General features: G+C 39.7%; 1 protein-coding gene across 3 annotated transcripts in view; it reads right to left on the bottom strand.

The window, feature by feature from the left end:
* CXCL12 (C-X-C motif chemokine ligand 12) overlaps positions 1-20,366 on the bottom strand; it is a 143,726-nt gene that overhangs the window by 79,261 nt on the left and 44,099 nt on the right. Inside the window, exon 4 of one of the 3 annotated variants that reach the window (XM_073596958.1) lies at positions 1,960-1,990. The exons of the other annotated variants lie outside the window; for them this stretch is intronic. Within the exon in view, the coding sequence (XP_073453059.1) occupies positions 1,975-1,990 (16 nt within the window). The 3' untranslated portion in view covers positions 1,960-1,974. Of the gene's footprint in view, positions 1-1,959; positions 1,991-20,366 lie in introns of those variants that run through there. 3 annotated transcript variants of the gene reach the window in all.

The raw sequence follows: 20,366 nt of genomic DNA, 5'->3' as shown, positions 1-20,366 counted from the left end.
GTGGTTGTAAAGTCAGAAGGTTTTTTTATCTGTGAGGTGTCTGTTGGGTGCTTTTGGGTGTAATACCACTTATACCCAGTAGGATATAATACCTAGCCTACAAAGCTCAATAGTAGTAGGTAGCCCATCCAGGCAATCCTGGAATGATCCTGAAAAAATATTGTGAATCCCTGAACAGGGTGGATGAAAATATGAACTGCAGTGTGAAACTGTAATCATTTTATTATTTTTGGGAAATACAGTGTATATGTGAAAATTATTAGCTTATTGCAAATGTTATCAATGCATGTTTAATGCTTAAAAAAGCAAGTTTCTGTAAATAGTTAGTACCTAGATATATTTGATCATTACATATGCATGCTCTGCTTCCTGGTTTCTGATGCTTCTCATTCTATTCTATTAGAGCAAGTTACAAGTCAGGTCTAACGGAGTTAAAGCAAAGCACTCTTATTATGGCTGAGACTCTACCTCAGCAATGGCTGATCTTAATTATTATAGTGAAATACAGATGGCTACTAGAGGAATAAAATCTATACAATGAAATAATACAATAATATGAGTATGGTACAGCAAGCATGTCGACTTGTTAGCTACATCAAAATTACTGTTGGTATACAGCACAGTATAACAAACACGTGTGGTGCAGTGGGAAATATATGGTTTTTATTATTGTCTGTAACCCAGTTCGGGGGTTTCCCCTTACTCACTCCCCCGATAATGTTCTAGTACTCCAGAAGCTCTATCATATACAGAGTTTCACTATGTAAAGTGAAGCAAAATATACACATCAATAAAAGCCAGAACTTCTAACTAATATTATTTTACTCAATTAATAAATGTGTTTTTAATGCCATTTTTGTCTGATTTCATCTCACTGCCTACATATCAACAACTTCAGGCCAGAAAGTGATGGCAAACCTGCCCAATAAACACAGAAACAACAATAAAAATCTGAATGAACTACAGAGGTCCTAACCCTTACCTGCATTGTCTAAAAGAAAATAAAACAGCAGTTTGTGCTGGATTTGACTTTTAAAATATAAATAAACTCAAAACCAACTGCGTAATATATATTGCAATTTATCAGGTCTAAGCTTTGGTGGCTACATTCTTTTGCATTTTTAAGGCTAAGAACATTTGATCCTGACCCTAAGAACATGTTGATCCTGACAGAAATCAATCATCAGAAACCACCTACAAGGTACTCTCACGCTGGTATTTGGTTCCTGCTACAATAGCTAAATTTGCGCCCGATTACTCAGGCCTCTGCTTTTGAGGCTGTTCAGAACAAGAACATACATACATGTGGTGGAATTGTTCTATTATTAAAAAAATCTGGAAAAAGGTTTTTTTACTCGCTTCAGAAATGTTTGAAATAACAATAATACCAGATCCAGAAATTGCACTTTTAAATATAAAGCCTGATTACATGACTCGTAAACAATTCAAGCTATTCGTACAACTTACGACGGCTGCGAAACAGACAATAACTAAAGCATGGAAAACTCTCTTACTAAACATAGCAGAAACCAGGCACAGAATGAATCGGTCATTGTTGCATGCAAAAATGGAAGCCCTAGATAAAGAAAATCTGAAAGGATATGAAGGTCTATGGAAACCATGGATCACACATTGTTTACATATAAACTTTGACCACCAGGTACTCCAGTCATGGTAACTAACATTTTTATATGCAACAATAATAAAGCTATAAGAATAGATTATGCCCCGGAAACACCCCATGCCCTCTGTCCCCCACCTTTCCTTACCCTTATTATTATTATTATTATTCAGGATTTATATAGCGCCAACAGTTTACGCAGCGCTTTACAATATAAAAGGGAGACAATACAGTTATAATATAATACAATACAATACAATAGGATTAAGAGGGCCCTGCTCAGAAGAGCTTACAATCTAATAGATTATTTTCTTTCTTTCTTTTTTCTTCTCTTCCTTATTTCTCTCTTATTATCATTTCATAAGGTACCTAACAGCAACAGGTGATATTGAGTATATTTAAAATATTACACTCAGTAGTTTTATACATATACTTTATTCAAATGTTTAACACACATAAGAACCCAGATACAAATAGACCTAATTTTCTTTCATTAACTGATAATGATCCTCTAAATATTAATGTAAGCTAATATTGAAACAGTCTGAAAACTCTATCAGTTTGATAAAATGGGAACTTATCTAACATTAAGTTTACCATCTGTGTATTATATTAATACAATGGCGTAACCTGCTTCTTTAATTGACATGTAACCACTAATATACCTTTAATTGATACATTATACTTGTTACCATATGTTGATCTTTCAATTAAAACCTTTGAATGAGTGAAATCAATCATCATATCAGACCCCATGTAGTGGACATCAACAAAGGCAGTCATGTCTGAAGTCCAACCTGGGTGGCAACCATGGCTTCATCCATAGATACTCTGGAGGAATGAGCGTAGCTATCCAGAGACAGGAAGTGTGTTATTTTTAGGATACCAAGATAAAAATAAAGAGAAAAAAGCCTAAAATGCAACCACAAAATCTAAGGACTAGTAAGCTGCAATATATACTGTCTATATTATATTTGTTCTTGAGTTTGGATATACTTTAAATTCTCACAAAAGAGTGAGAAGTGCAAAAAAAATCAAGTAGAGGGCAATTCAATTATTCTTTTAAACTTTGATCCACTGCTGTCAAAATGTTTTTACTGCATTATTAAAAACAAAGGAAGAAAATACCATATGCCCACTAGAGTGTAAACACTGCACCACAGATTAATAGTGCATATGTGGATGCAGTATCTCTAATAGTGCAGACTCGCCAATTAGGTGCGGTCTCTGTGACTCAAAATCTAAATGCAAAGAAAAAGAAATCAGGGAAATGAAATCCCTGAAAAAAGGAAGTCACAGGTGGACCAAGCAGCTTAAATAAGAAAAATCTTTATTGCACAATCATATGCATTATTACCACACATCTGTGAATGTTCTTATATCAGATAATAGTCTGACAAATCAGTACACTTGCTGGTATTTGTATTTCTGATGATTTTCCACTGAACTGCAGACATTGGCAGATATATTTGCATGTGTATCATTTGTGCAATGCAGTCTTCATCATCTTCTGGTTAGTGGCCATTGAACTGCTATAAGATGTTCCTGTTGGCAAATATTTTTAAAAAGAAGTTTGATCAGTTCTTCATTTCTGTCTTTATTTTGGCCAAACCTTTGTTCCTGGTAACAGGCTTGATGAATTCTTCTTGGCTTTCTTTTCCCACAGGGTTAGGAATTTTTGGATACAATGTACTTACTGAGTCAGCGCAGGCACTAAAATTGCAATGTCATCAAAGCTAATGATGATACCATATTTAGGAATTACGCTTTGGAAGATCACTTTATTCTGTTTCTTTATATTTAGCTTAATGGTAAATAAATTTGGACCAACATTTCAACATTTCATAAATATTTAACATTATCAAACACCAAGCAAGCATGTTTCACCGTTCAGCAATCTTTTCACTCTTTATACATAAAGGCAGATAGAGGCTACTAGTTGTCTTACTATCTTTGTCTTTATACCTTTCTGGCCAGTCTCATTTACTGAAGTCGGGGCACTTAAATGCCTTTTCACACAAGCATTCTTATCAGGTCCGCCTGTCAGTTTTTCAGTTGGACCTGATCAGAAGCTCTATGCAGCCCTGTGGATGTAAGTGGACTTGTGTCCATTTACACCTGCCTACCTCCAAATCCCTCTAGGTCTGGAAAAAAATCCAGAAGAGCACTGCATTCTTTTCCATTTTTCTGGACCTAAACCTGACGGATTGAGGGTAGCCTGATATAAACAGTCCATTTACATCCAGCCACCCATAGAGCTTTTGTGGGCCCGCTCATATCCACCAGGCACAAACATAAAGGGAATGGATGTTAAAAAAACTGCCATCCATTTCAGAGCTGATTCAGCAGGGGATCTGCTCATGGAAGTATCTGAAATTGATTTGGCATATGTTTCTTTTAACACCTTGTACAATGGTACTTAGAAAGAGAGAGGGAGGAACAACACTAGGAGTCAATCAGGAGAGCTACATTGTCTTGACAATGGACATCCTGACAGGAGTTAAAGCGTGAGTCCCACAATTTTTTTTTTTTTTTAAGTCAGCAGCTACAAATACTGCAGCTGCTGACTTTTAAAATTAGGACACTTACCTGTCCCAGGGTCCAGCGATGTCGGCACCCGAGGCCGAACCGTCCCTTGGTCCTCGGATGCTGCCGCCGCCATCTTCGGTAAGGGAATCAGGAAATTAAGCCTTGCGGCTTCACTTCCCGGTTCCCTACTGCGCATGCGCAAGTAGCGCTGCGCAATCCGAATGGCCCGTGCTGTCTCTGGGACCCGTGTGTGTCCCAGCAGACAGCGCGGGGGCACGGAAAGTGGCGTAGACTCCCGTGGGAGTCTATGCCCGGAGGTGGGTGCAAATACCTGTCTTAGACAGATATCTGCACCCCCCTCCCCCCGAAAGGTGCCAAATGTGACAACGGAGGGGGGGAGGGCTCCGAAAAGCGGAGGTTCAATTTTTGTGTGAACCTCCGCTTTAAGAGCGGTATGAACAGTGAATTGAACTGCTACTAATCATTCACTGTCCTTTAGCAGGCTAGGGTCAGGTAAGTGATATAGCTTTAATGGGTAACTGCAGCAGAGAAAAGTTAGGTCACCAACCTGGCTATACAGCCTAACCATCCATATTCCCATCGCACGCGTTCCTGGAGAAGGCTCTAGGGTACTGGGTGCTGCAACAATCACCAACTGGAGACCGAATCTTACATGACACAGGGAAGATATTTGCCAGCACACCACAGATCTTTAAGTTGTCCAAACCACTTTATGTAGTATGTGATCACATGCCTGACAAAGGGGATCTGAGTGACTTCGAAACATTGCATTCCCTGTCTTTGATGTGATTATACTTCAATAAAGCCATTAGGACAACCTAAAGTGGTAGTAAGTTCTCAGTTTATACTTTTTCCAACAGGTAAGCTTATAATAAAGCTTACCTCTAGGTTAATATCTCCTATATGTTAACCATTTAGGAGATATTCTAGTAAGCAACTCTGAGGGAATGGCATACCCATGCATTCCTTCAGAGCTCTGTGCCACAGCTGTGACTCTTGCATGCGTAAGGCTTGGCCATTCAAGTGGCCACAGCCCACAAACCCGGAAGGAAGATGGGGTGAACATGGAAGCCTCTGAAGCAGTGACATTTTGCCGCTGGAGGGCTTTGTTTCAAGGTAAGTCTTTCATAATGTGCTAGTGTGCAATGCATACTAGCACATTATGCCTTTACCTTGCAGAGAAGTTTTTTTTTCTTTGCACTACATTTACTACGCTCTAAAGATCCCTGGTATGCTGACAAATATCTACACTGTGACTGTACAGTCTGGCAGGGCTGAGTAAATCTCAGGATTTGATAGACAGCAATAAAGATTTGTCAGATAAAATGGCTTTAATATACTGTATATATTGAAACTGTGTATTTAGCTGTTTGCTTTTCAACTTTAATGTTGGCTTTAGAGAGGCTAATGTCTCCAGTAATCTTACAAGCAATGCTTAAATTTGTTGTGCCCTTTGCTTTCGTCTGGCAGTGTATTGCTAGCCTTAGTCAGATAATTCCTATATCTATATACTGTAGGCTCATGATAATACTTTTTTCTATTCGCATGTAGTATTGAAAGTGAAATTATTATTATTATTATTTTTACTTTCCAGGATTTATATAGTGTCAACAGTTTGTGCAGTACTTTTCAAAATCTATCACTACCAGGAAAAACTGAGAATTCCAAAAAGGGGGCATCTCTCTTCTAGGGTTGTACAAAGTTAGCATTGTTATTTTATGTTTACTAAGCTCATCTTGGTCTGTGTGTGCAGCCTGCCTGGCAGCCCACCCAAGCTCCATCCTCTTCTAGCTCCATTTGAAGAAAAAAGAGTGGAAGCTATAAATTATCATTATGTGCCATGTTGCCCATTATTTTTAGCAGTGAGGGCCAATGAAACTTTAAAATAAGTCACATAGCTAAAGATAATTACTGTCATGGTAAAAAACACAGGCATTATAGTTTACTGAAAGTGGTTTGTTCTTGTGAGTTAAAATAGCGCCTCACGAGGAAAAAAGGATTTTAACAGTTAAAATGTACTGTATGTAAAGGCAAACTTTGTTCTGGATAGAATAGGGAAGTGCTAGATCCTTTGTCAAGTTTTTATTGCTGGTTGTGTCCTTCCTAAAAGATTCGTCCTTTTATTTGTCCTGCTGTCCATTGTATCCAGAACAGGAGGTGGGGTCCTGATTATCTGTGCAGATCTCCCCTGTGAGGAAATGCCGCTGATCGGCTCTCCTCACCTCACATGCTGTCAGTGTGACGAAAGGAATGCTGATAACTGGCTTTTCCTTGTTTACATGATTGGTTGATTTACGTGATTGGACACAGCTGATCACATGGGTTGTTTACCTTGCCTTTGGCTCTTTACCAAGATTGGTGATAATCACTTATGTTCCGTGATTATCAGTGTAGCCCCAAAAGTGCCCAGCAGTGATGCCCATCAGTGCCCAGCAGTGATGCCTGTCAGTGCCCAGCAGTGATGCCAGTCAGTGCTGCCTTTCAGTGACCATCAGTGCCTGCTTATCAGTGCCACCGATCTGTGCCCATTAGCACCACTTATCAGTACCACCAATCAGTGCCCATCAGTGCCACCTATCCATGCCACCTATCAGCGCCCATAAGTGCCGGTCTATCAGTGCCCATCAGTGCCACCTATAAGTGCCCATCAATGCCGCCTATCAGTGCTCACCAGTGCTGCATATCAGTGTCGCCTATCAGTGCTGCATATCAGTGCCTCCTAATCAATTGTCTTCAGTGCCATCTCATCAGTGCCACCTCATCAGTGCCCATCAGTGTAGCCTCATCAGCGCAAATCAGTGAAGGAGAAAAAAACTTTTTTACATTTTCTGCCAGAAGCAAAGAACTTTTTTTTCTTTTCAAAATGTTCAGTCTTTTTTTTTTTTTTTTAGTAAAAAACAAAAAACTCAGTGGTGATTAAATACCACCAAAATAAAGCTCTATCTGTCTCAAAAAAATGATAAAAATGTTGTTTGGGTAGCGTTTGCATACCTGTGCAATTGTCATGCAACAGCACTGAAAGCTGAAAATTGGCCTGAGCAGGAAGTGAGTAAAAGTGTTCAGTAGGCAAATAGTTAATGACTGACATGTCACCTTGACTCATATGTGCGAACAGTGTTTATGGTTCATTTGTTGACAGCAGCAGCTTCTACAGCTGCTCTATTCATACAGCAACTCTTGGCTATAATTTTGACAGTTAGGAATTGCCAGCAAGAGGAAAGGGTGACAGTGGGGCAGAAGGACATGCATGACATACTACAGACACTGTGTACATGGAGCTTTAGTCAGAAAATTACATCCTGCTAGATCACTTCAGGCTGGCTCCGTTTGCAGGTATAGCTATGTAAAACATTAAAAATAAGCACCTATACTTTTTAAAATCCAGTAATACACTGTCTCGCCCTACACTGCACATGCTTAGTTGCTCTCTATTTTTCAGCACAGTGACAAAAATTAGAGCCACTTGAGGCTGATCTGCTGACAGCATAAACATTTACAACTGTTCAGGGGCTCTGGGCTTCAGCAAAATGACAGCCTCTTGCAAGAAGAAACAAAATTAGTGTGTGCTGTAAAGTACCTCCAGCATTATTTCAATGCTGGAGGCAATTTAAAGCACATACTCATTTTGGTAACATAATTATTAATGTGGAATGTACGGTATGTTCCTTGCTAAAGAACATTATATTCTATCAAGTTGTAGTGTGTTCCACTTTAATTACATTTTTTAGGTGTAGGTAGCATATCCATTATCCATATATGGTTAAGATGGGAATTATATTTACCTTGACAAGATTTCCCTTTATTTCCTGTTGCATCTTCAGGACAGGAAGTGAAAGGAAATCTCCCCAGTGGGACTGAAAAAAAAGATTAACCCTATCCCTCTCTATCCAAAACCAAAAATAAATGTTTTGCCCTTATGTACACTTTAAACAATTACTTCATCCAAAAACAAAAAATGGAACATCTGAATGATATTGAAGTTGTGAATCAAACATTTGCAGGAAAACATTATCATAACATAAAGTAAAAGGTTAAAATAACTGCTCTGTCTTAGTAAGTCAAACCTAATATGCCATGAAACATAAGCATTGCACAGTTCACTAGAGTAGCAAATTACATCAGCCAGCATACGCATTATACTATATCATGCTATTACAGCAAATTATGTAAGTTGTATCAACCAGAAACAGACCAGAACCATGCATTATATCACACAGGGAATTATATCGAACTGCAAATAGCATATTATATAATTCATCAAAGCCATATCATGCTGTAAAAGCAGTTTATATTAAAGCGGTATTAAACCCAACATAAAAAATCTAATATACACTATATTACCAAAAGTATTGGGATGCACATGAACTTTAATGGCATTCCAGTCTTATTCCACAAGGTTTAGGAATGTGTCTATGGGAATGTTTGACCAGTCTTCCAGAAGCGTATTTGTTTGGTCAGGCACTGATGTGGAAGAGAAGGCCTGGCTCGCAGTCTCCGCTCTAATTCATCCAAATGTGTTCTATCGGGTTGAGGTTAGGACTCTGTGCAGGCCAGTCAAGTTCCTCCACCCAAAACTTGCTCATCCATGTCTTTATGGACCTTGTTTTGTGAACTTGTGCGCAGTCATGTTGGAACAGGAAAGGGCAATCTCCAAACTGTTCCCACAAAGTTGGGAGCATGAAATTATTCAAAATGTCTTGATATGCCGATGCCTTAAGAGTTCCCTTCACTGGAACTAAGGGGACAAACCCAACCCTTGGAAAAAAACAACCCCACACCATAATCACCCTCCACCAAATGATTTGGACCAGTGCACAAAGCAAGGTCCATAAAGACCTTGCGGGTTTGAGCAATTTTGGGGTGGAGGAACTTGACTGGCCTGCACAGATTCCTGACCTCAACCCGATAGAACACCTTTGGGATGAATTAGAGCAGAGACTGCAAGCCAGGCCTTCTCGTCAACATCAGTGCCTGACCTCCCAAATGCACTTCTGGAAAAATGGTCAAACATTATAAAAGACACATTCCTAAACCTAGTGGACAGCCTTCCCAGAAGAGTTGAAGCTGTTATAGCTGCAAAGGGTGGGCCAACTCAATATTGAACCCTACGGACTAAGACTGGGATGCCATTAAAGTTCATGTGTGTGTAAAGGCAGGCATCCCAATACTTTTGGTAATATAGTGTATTTCAGCTTATGTGGTGGCTGCATTAGTTTTATTTTTTAGGCTTTTTCCTTTGGTTATTTCATTTATTATTTCATTTCATTTGGTGATCTGGCCAGTAACACACCTCCAACATTAAAGTGACCCCACTCTGGATGAAGGAGCACAAGCAACACACTCTGACAGCAGCATCGTCAGTCTTGGGGGAGGTGAGTGTTAGAGGTACTAGCAGATTAAGATACACTAACAAATGGAAGCAGAACTCCACCTCACATTGCAGTTACACACACAGTTTCAGCCAACAATTTTGTTTCTTTTGGGATAAAGATTTTACATAAGTAAATAAAATCTGACCATTGTAAGAAACTTTCAGTGGTAAGTGGTTTGCCTCAGCCCTCTAACTGTTAAAAGAAAATCAAACAAAAAAAAAACAAGAAAACAAATGCAGCCATTATATCTAAGAATTGGTAAACTGAACTATAATAAATGTTTGCTTTTGGGTTTAATATTGCATTAACTATCAACATCAAATGTTGTTACACAGCAGTACAAGGCAGCTCATCTTGAGCCTCCTCAAGAACAAACCCTCATTCTGCCACCCCCAGCATCCCTTTATGTGAAGACCGCTCATATTCAGACACCACTATCCTATTCATATTCAGTTACCACTGGCCCCCTCCCAATGTAAAGCACCTTAATATTAAAGGATCACTAAAGATACTTTTTTTTTTTTTTTTTTTTTAACAAACATGTTATACTTACCTCCACTGTGCAGCTCTTTTTGCACAGAGTGGCCCCAAATCTGGTCTTCTGGGGTCCCTCGGCAGCTGTCTCGGCTCCCCCCCGCAAGGACTCAACACTTTCACGCGAGCTCCCTCGCATGGTGTTGAGTGCTTGCGGGTGCGCTCCTGTGATACAGCCGGCGGCCATAGCTGCTCACTGTATCACTCGGCCCCGCCTCCCGGCGCGCGAGTCATTGGATGTGATTGACAGCAGCGCGAGCCAATGGCTGCGCTGCTTTCAATCCATCCACTCTAGCCAATCAACGGCCAGGCTGAGCAACAAAGAGGGGACTTTCGAGGGGTCAGGTAAGTAAAACTGGGGGGCTGGGGGGGCGGTATTGTCAGATGTTTTTTCACCTTAACCACTCAAGGACCAGCCTCGTTTTGGATTTTAGGTGTTTACATGTTTAAAACAGGTTTTTCTGCTAGAAAATTACTTAGAACCCCCAAACATTATATATGGTTTTTCTTCTAACACCCTAGAGAATACAATGGCGGTCATTGCAATACTTTTTTTCGCACCGTATTTGCGCAGCGGTCTTATAAGCGCACTTTTTTGGAAAAAATTCACTTTTTTGAATAAAAAAATAAAACAACAGTAAAGTTATCCCAATTTTTTTTAATATTGTGAAATATACGCCAAGTAAATTGATACCCAACATGTCATGCTTGAAAATTGCGCCCGCTCGTGGAATGGCGTCAAACTTTTACCCTCAAAAATCTCCATAGGCGACGTTTAAAAAATTCTACAGGTTGCATATTTTGTGCTACAGAGGAGGTCTAGGGCTAGAATTATTGCTCTCGCTCTACCGGTCGCTGTGATACCTCACATGTGTGGTTTGACCACCGTTTTCATATGCGGGCGCTACTCGCGTATGCGTTCGCTTCTGCGCGCGAGCTCGTCGGGACAGGGGGGGGTTTAAAAAATTTTTTTTTTATTTTTATTATTTATTTTAAAATATTTTATTTATTTTTACACTGTTTAAAAAAAAAAAAAAAATTGTGTCACTTTTATTCCTATTACAAGGAATGTAAACATCCCTTGTAATAGAAAAAAGCATGGCAGGACCTCTTAAATATGAGATCTGGGGTCAAAAAGACCTCAGATCTCATAAACGATCTACTAACAGCCAAAACCAATCAACACTATTCTGTACTCCTCCTCCTGGACCTCTCTGCTGCCTTTGATACGGTTGACCACCCCCTCCTCCTCAAAAAACTACACACCTTTGGTCTCCGTGACTGTACACTTCGCTGGTTCTCTTCCTACTTATCCAACCGCACCTTTAGCGTTTCTTATAACTCCACTTCCTCCTCTCCTCTTCCTTTCTCTGTTGGGGTCCCTCAGGGTTCTGTTCTTGGACCTCTACTATTTTCTATCTACACTGCCTCCCTGGGTCAACTGATAGCCTCCCATGGCTTCCAATACCACCTCTACGCTGATGACACCCAAATCTATTTCTCTACCCCTCAGCTCACTCCCTCTGTCTCCTCACGTATCAGTAATTTACTCTCAGATATATCAGTCTGGATGTCTCACCACTTCCTTAAACTCAATCTAGCCAAAACCGAACTTCTAATTTCCCCCCCCCCTATGCCTCTTCCCCTGATCTCTCTGTAAAAATCAATGGCACAACTATAAGCCCATCCCCACATGCCAAGGTTCTAGGTGTAGTCCTAGACTCTGAACTCTCCTTCAAGCAACACATCCAATCACTGTCCAAATCCTGCCGCCTCAACCTCCGCAACATCTCCAAAATACGCCCCTTTCTAACCAATGACACAACAAAGCTCTTAATTCACTCGCTGGTCATCTCTCGCCTTGACTACTGCAACTCCCTTCTCATTGGCTTACCTCTACATAGTCTATCACCTCTTCAATCCATTATGAATGCCGCTGCCAGACTCATCCACCTTACCAATCGCTCTGTGTCTGCCACTCCTCTCTGTCAATCCCTCCACTGGCTTCCGCTCGGCCAAAGAATTAAATTCAAAATTCTAACAACTACGTACAAAGCCATACACAATTTCGCCCCCAGCTACATCACTTGCTTAGTCTCTAAATACCAACCTACTCGCTCTCTTCGTTCCTCTCAAGACCTCCTGCTCTCTAGCTCCCTCATCACCTCCTCCCATGCTCGCCTCCAGGCCTTTTCCAAAGCCTCTCCAATCCTATGGAACTCCTTACCCCAATCTGTCCGCTTATCTCCTACGTTATTAGCTTTCAGAAGATCCCTGAAAACCCTTCTCTTCAGAGAAGCCTATCCTACCCACACCTAACAACTGTACTTTTTTTTTTTTTTTTTTCCCATCAGCTCATCCCCCACAGTTATTACCTTTTGTCTCCACTTGACCCTCCCTTCTAGATTGTAAGCTCTAACGAGCAGGGCCCTCTGATCCCTCCTGTATTGATTTGTATTGTAAGTGTACTGTCTGCCCCATGTTGTAAAGCGCTGCGCAAACTGTTGGTGCTATATAAATCCTGTATAATAATAATAATATTTACATTAAAATGCAATAAAAAAAAAAAAGTCATTTAGAAAAATGACATTTGAAAAAATATGCCTTTAAGAGGCGTGGACGGAAGTGACGTTTTGACGTCGCTTCCGCCCAGCAGTATCTTGGAGACGAGTGAGCGCCATCTTGGCCTCACTCATCTCCTGACACACAACGGCAGAGGACGCGATCGCCTCCGCCGCTACCGACGGCTCCGGTAAGCGGCGGAGGGCACCGGAACGCGGCGGGAGGGGGGGCCCTCTCCCGCCACCGATAAAAGTGATCTCGCGGCGAATCCACCGCAGGGACCACTTTTATCTGAAAGCCGGCCGCCGCACGAAAACGGGGATACCGGGGTTATGGCAGCTAGCTGCTGCCATAACAACGATATCCCCGTTCAAACTTAGGACGTATATAGTCGTGCGGCGGTCGGGAAGTGGTTAATGCATAGAATGCATTAAGGTGAAAAAACTTTTACCTTTACAACCCCTTTAAGCCACCACCAGCATCCCCAATGTGAAGCCTCCTCATAGTAAGATTGCTCCAGCCCTCCGCTCTTCCCCAATATGAAGCCCCTTTATAATGAAACAACATCAGTTCCCTATGACATATGCATATTCATCTTTCCCCTCCCCCAAGCCTCCTGAACATTGGTGGTTAGTGTAAATGCCCTTGTTACACTGACATTCAGTGTAAGTATTTGTGTTACATTGGTGGTCAGTGTAAAGCTGGCCATATACTAGCAGGTTTTTGAACAAATGAACATTTTTATGACAATTTTCAGTACATTCAATGAGTTGGAAAGTAGTTAAAAATCTTGTTTGCTTTTACATAGTTACATAGTAGGTGAGGTTGAAAAAAGACACAAGTCCATCAAGTCCAACCTATGTGTGTGATTATGTGTCAGTATTTCATTACATATCCCTGTATGTTGCGGTCATTCAGGTGATTATCTAATAGTTTCTTGAAGCTATCAATGCTCCCCGCTGAGACCACCGCCTGTGGAAGGGAATTTGAACAAATGAACATTTGTATGACAATTTTCAGTACATTCAATGAGTTGGAAAGTAGTTAAAAATCTTGTTTGCTTTTACATAGTTACATAGTAGGTGAGGTTGAAAAAAGACACAAGTCCATCAAGTCCAACCTATGTGTGTGATTATGTGTCAGTATTTCATTACATATCCCTGTATGTTGCGGTCATTCAGGTGATTATCTAATAGTTTCTTGAAGCTATCAATGCTCCCCGCTGAGACCACCGCCTGTGGAAGGGAATTCCACATCCTTGCCGCTCTTACAGTAAAGAACCCTCTACGTAGTTTAAGGTTAAACCTCTTTTCTTCTAATTGTAATGAGTGGCCACGAGTCTTATTAAACTCTCTTCTGCGAAAAAGTTTTATCCCTATTGTGGGGTCACCAGTACAGTATTTGTAAATTGAAATCATATCCCCTCTCAAGCGTCTCTTCTCCAGAGAGAATAAGTTCAGTGCTCGCAACCTTTCCTCATAACTAAGATCCTCCAGACCCTTTATTAGCTTTGTTGCCCTTCTTTGTACTCGCTCCATTTCCAGTACATCCCTCCTGAGGACTGGTGCCCAGAACTGGACAGCATACTCCAGGTGCGGCCGGACCAGAGTCTTGTAGAGCGGGAGAATTATCGTTTTATCTCTGGAGTTGATCCCCCTTTTAATACATGCCAATATTCTGTTTGCTTTATTAGCAGCAGCTTGGCATTGCATGCCATTGCTGAGCCTATCATCTACTAGGACTACCAGGTCCTTTTCCATCCTAGATTCCCCCAGAGGTTCTTCCCCCAGTGTATAGATTGCATTCATATTTTTGCCACCCAAATGCATTATTTTACATTTTTCTACATTGAACCTCATTTGCCATGTAGTCGCCCACCCCATTAATTTGTTCAGGGCTTTTTGCAAGGTTTCCACATCCTGCTGAGAAGTTATTGCCCTGCTTAGCTTAGTATCGTCTGCAAATACAGAGATTGAACTGTTTATCCCATCCTGACTTTAACATTCGATTTTTGAATGAATGGACTTCCCTGAACAAAAACACATATACTGTTAGAATTTTCCATTCTGGTCTTTTGAATTTTCTCATCACTTATGTTGATTTGACCCCACTAACGATTTGAAAATCAAACAAATGCTCAAATGAAATTATTCTAGTGTATGGCAATGTTTAAATGACTTTGTTGCATACATGGTCAGTCTAAATGTCCACCAATACATAGAATAGTATAGAATCCCCCATTACATTGGTGAACAGTGTAGAATCCATTTGGTAAATTGGTGGCTCCTGAAAATGTCCTACTGTATTGATGGTCAGTGAAGAATCCCCCATATTGGGTGGCATTTACAGTGAGCCCCAATATACTAAAATAGTAGCCCTACTGGGAATGGTAATTGAGCAGTGGCACATGAATTTTCAAGCCTTTGTAACCCAAACTTTCATAGCGACCAGACTTCTGAAATTGATGGCAACAACACGTCTCAAACAAGTTGGGACAAAGCAACAAAAAGCTGGCAAAGTACAACCTCAATTCCAAAAAGTTGGGGCAGGGGCATGTTTACCATGGTGTAGCATAGGGGATTTGTCTTTTAACAACATCTGGGAACCGAGAAGACCAGTTGCTGGAGTTTTAGGAGAGGAATGTTCTTTCATTCTTGCATGAGCATACTGTTCCAAAACATGGATATATCTTTTAGCATTGATGGTGCCTTTCTAGATGTGTAAGCTGCTCATTCCATACACACCAACGAACCCTCATACCAGCAGAGTTGCAGGCTTTTGAACTGATTGCTAATAACAAGCCAGAAAGTCCCTCTTCTCTTTAGTCTGGAAGATGCAAACAGAATGTCAAATTTTGGGTCGTCTGACTGCAGAACAGTTTTCCACATTGCAACAGATCCCCATTTCAAATGAGCTTTGGCCCAGAGACGATGGCGGTGTTTCTGGATCATGTTCAGATATGGCTTCTCCTTTGCATGATAGGTCTTTACCTTGCATTTTTGGATGGCACAGAAAACTGTCTTTACAGACAGTGATTTTTGGAAGTATTCCTGAGTCCATGCAGTGATTTGCATTACAGAATCATGCCTGTTTTAATGCAGTGTCATCTGATGGCCCGAAGATCATCACAGGCCTTAAATATTGCATTTCAACCTTGTCATTTATGCACAGAGATTTCTCCAGATTCTCTGAAACTTTTGATGATATTATGTACTGTTGATAAAGTTATATTTAAAATCTTTTGATATTTTACATTGAGGGACATTATTCTGAAATTGTTTGACAATTATTAGACACAGCTTTTCACAGATTGGTGAACCTCTGCCCAACTTTACTTCTGAGACACTCTAATGCCGCATACACGCAATCGGATTTTCCGACGGGAAATGTTGGATGTGAGCTTGTTGGAGGTAAGTCTGACCGTGTGTATGCTCCATTGGACATTTGTTGTCCGACTTTCCGCCAACAAATGTTGGCTAGCATACTCTCAAATTTTCCGCCAACAAATGTGTGTTGTCTGACTTTCCGATCATGTGTACACAAGTCCATCGGACAAAAGTCCAAAGTACAAACACGCATGCGCCGAAGCAGAAGCGATCGCTCTTGTAAACTAGCATTTATAATGGAGAATTAACATTCATGACTTGGCAAATTATGAAATCTCCAAATGCAGCGCACAATTCTCTTCTTCTTTAATGGGATAATAATGAAGCTGTTTTCCTGGTGATACTGATGAAGTTATTGCAAACAAATTTTCAAAGGCTTTTTTTTCTAGTGATATCAAGAATAATATTATTATGTTTTTTTTTTTTGTTTTTTGTTTTTTTTGTGCTAGTTACCACAACACCATTATCCCCTAGTTTTTAAGAACAAAGATACAACTGTTGGTGTTGGTATCCCTTGTCAATTTTACATTGTATTTGTTAAAATGTAACTGCCTACTCCCAAACTGTCATTTGAAGTAAAACACATAGCCAAGTATTATCCTCCCCCCTTTTTTTTATTGTGCATTAAAAAAAATAAAACAAATAAAATTAGACATGCTATCTGCCAATAGAACTTAACCAAAAAGTGCATTCTATGCATCCAAAAATATAGAAAACATACCAAATTAAATCATTATTCAACCAAAAAAACAATGTCAAAGCAATAACTCCAAGGCCAGTAATAAATAACACGTTATCTCCTCCGATTCCGAATCATGTCTGATTGATGAGCGGCCGTTCAGAAACGAACTGAAAAGCATGAATCAACACTCACCAAACTTCTACTAACATGAAATTAGCAGAAGGAGCCCAAAGTGTGGCGCTAAAGAGCTGAAAAAACACGTAGTACGTCTAGAACGTCACTACGTTCGTAATTGTCGGCCAACATTTGTTTGAGCCAACACCCTTCGAACAAAATTCCACGGTTTTGAAAGTCCGATCGTGTGTACGAGGCATAACTCTCTAAGATGTTTTTTTTTAATACGCAGTCATGTTACTGACCTGTTGCCAATTAACCTAATTAGTTGCCAAATATTCTTTCAGCTCTTCCTTGTTAGTGCCAGCTCTCTGTTACCCTGTCCCATTTTTATGAGACGTGTAGCTGCCGTCAATTTCAAAGTTACCTTATTTTTTTCTTAAAATAGTACATTTTCTCAGTATAAACTCAGTATAAGTCTTTGAGATTTGCAAAAATATTGCATTCTGTTTTTATGTAGATTTTACACAGCATCCCAACTTTTTTGGAATTGGGGTTGCAATTTGTTATTCAATGTTTCTACCGCATATAGGTATTTTGTTTTAATATGTTTTTTATTTGTAACTAGATACTCTTTTTTTCCTTCTCTTGACAAACCGCACTGAAAGGGAGTATGAATTATCCTGCTGGCTCTAATATTTTTTTTCTATTAGACCCAAGTGAACAATTGTAACAATGGCTTGAAACTTTTGACATACCAAACTATGTATTGTGTATAAGTCAAGTATATGTCAGGTCTTACCTTGTTTATTCTATTACATGATACCCTTTACTGAAATATTGTTATTCATGTACTTATTTCTATAACTAATAAAGAAATAAAGGTAAAATATAAGCACCGATGTAACAAAGAATTCAACACTCACTGCCAATGTCCCTATCATAATGATGGTCAGTGTAAATCACTTTACATTAGTGTTCAGTGGAAGAGAGACATTGGTTGTCTACTCTTATTTGCGAATGGAACCCTATCATTAATATCAGTAAGAGGAGTGCTCTCAATCATTGCTGTTTAGTGATTACTTACCTGAAGCAGGACTTGTAAAAGACATGCTAACGCCCACATTACCGGAGCTTCAAAGTGATATTGTCTGTAGGGGTAACTTACACCATCAACTAAAGGTCAGTCTTCCCATGGAGTAAGCCTGGACGCTTACTGAGGTACTTTTACTTGCTGCCCATCTGACATTCATCCGTTGAGGTTGTGGGGCCCAATCACAGAACAGGCAGTAAATCTGCCTGTGGTTCAGTGAGTAACAGGCAAAATACAATTTTCTGTAATGGTGTTTCAGTGTTTCCATTGCCTCCTGTGCTGTTAATTTATAAGTAGCAGTAACACAGAGCATTGTGTTAGATTATTAGTGAAACGATGGAGTGACACCAAGTGCAACTATACATTTTTTTATATAATTCATTTTAAATTGTTCTGTAAATATTCTTTTACAAATAGTGAGTGAAGTGAGGATGTTAATTCAATAGAAGTGCTAATACAGAGCATTGCATTGGAGCATTAGTCAAAGTATGGCAAAAATATGAGTTTAAATACCTATATATAAAATTGTATTCTTCTTATGATAAACCTTAGTTGAATTAAATGTATTTTAAAGGCAGAACAAGCTACCATCTGAAGTTCCCAGTTTTTATTTTTGGCACACTGTAGTTTAGGGACTAAAAATTGTGGAAATATATATAAGAAATTTTGACTTGACGGTTTCAATTTGGCACAATTATTAGATTATTGGTTCCACTACGATAACATACAGTACGTTTAACTGGATAATTTTATTTGAGCACTTTACTTAATTTTGCACTGTTCGTAAAGAACTCTTTCACTGTAATCATTTAGGCACTGTACATAAAGATGCATGTCCTAAAGCATGGCACTTGTGGAAGCAGTCACATGTTCATTAGGCCTTAGCAGCTGCACTCTGTATAATCCTCAACTTCATATTTAAAAGATGCTAATGCACACATTAATTAATATAGCAATTGGGAACAGTGTATTAAACAAGATCTGGTTAGGCTGATTTCTCGATTTTGTGCCCAGAGTTCAACATTCAAATTGATGTGTAGGCAAGCTGCTTAATACACAGTTGAAAAACAGATCTGTGAACTGTCTTACCTGCTAAAGTTTTTCTAGTTCTGTTTAGCGGGTTTTCAAATCCTGACATCCCTACCAGGCACTACTCATGTCCCCTTTCTTCACTGCAGTCAGTGCAGTACAGCTTGGTCAAGGCTGTGATTGGATAGTGAAGGAATAGCAGAGTACTAATGAGAAAAACGTATAAGATCTCCTCCAATCACCAAGCTCTATGTGTTAGATTCTCACCACTGTGCAATGTGGCTTGCAGTTCTGCCTTTCCTCTTCCAGTCTGAAGGCTGATGTACAGGAGATTACATGAGGCTACTACAATGACAGCCTGGGGTAATCTTTTAAATTAATTTCCATAGGATTAAAGAGTAGTCTTTGCCTACTTTTTCACTTAATGTTACCCTGTCATTCACTTAGAAAATAATAATAGAGGTTCCCTGCAATAAACAAGCATTTTTTTTTTAACCTCCTTGGTGGTTTGTGTCTACTGCCTTCATCCCATCTCTGCAGCCTCCATCATACTCATTAGCATTCCCCAATTTTTTGGAGTTGCGGATGCCTATGTTCCCTGCTGCGTTCTGTGGTTCCATTCTCCAACCCCTATATTAATAAAGAACACAACAGTGATGTAGAGGCCAGAGAATGACAGGCATCTGACACTTTGAGAAGTGTTGAATGCTGATATGTACAGCAGAAGTTGCAGTGCTGTAATGGAGGGAAGGTCACCAAAGAGTTGAGTTGTCAGAGAGCCTAGCCTCCATTTGGATTTTTTTTTTAGACAAATGGCGTCGCTTTAAAGGTCTATTTAGCAAGTAACTGCAAACAGTGGAAGAATAGTAAACCAAACCAACCATATGTGTCTTTTTTTCCTCCCATGATAAAAACTATTTTTTTTTTATTGTTTGGGAGGCAGTGATTTAATATGCTTACCATTTATGGGATTATATTGCATACCATCATTACTGTGTGTAATATCCTATGAAAAAGCCCAATCATTTCAAAAGTGTATACTTTACTTTGGATTTATTTATGTGATTAAAATTATGTATTTTGCATGCATAATCCTGATTTTTCTGACTTCAATTGGATGCAGTCCTTAGTCCAGGAAACTGATTGTACATCATTTCAACAATTTTCTCATCTTTGTATGTTATGTGTATGCGTATGCAGCAAATTATTATACAGGATTATACAGCAAATTATAACAGCCATTGTGTAGTGGTAAATAAAGTGAAAAGAGCTGAAACCTCTGTCAGGCTTTTAATACTGTGTGCATCACCAAATGGCCCCAATGGCCACATAGGCGTGCTTGCAACAGAGACATGGATAGCTATAAAAACCTGACAGGTTCTAATCCTTTCCGTTTTTTAAAATAATACTTTTTGCCGTCTGT

Source organism: Aquarana catesbeiana, linkage group LG08 (genome assembly GCF_042186555.1).
Source record: "Aquarana catesbeiana isolate 2022-GZ linkage group LG08, ASM4218655v1, whole genome shotgun sequence".
Taxonomy (NCBI): domain Eukaryota; kingdom Metazoa; phylum Chordata; class Amphibia; order Anura; family Ranidae; genus Aquarana; species Aquarana catesbeiana.
The sequence above is the reverse complement of the archived record's forward strand: the minus strand, read 5'-3'. Positions and strand labels throughout refer to the sequence as shown.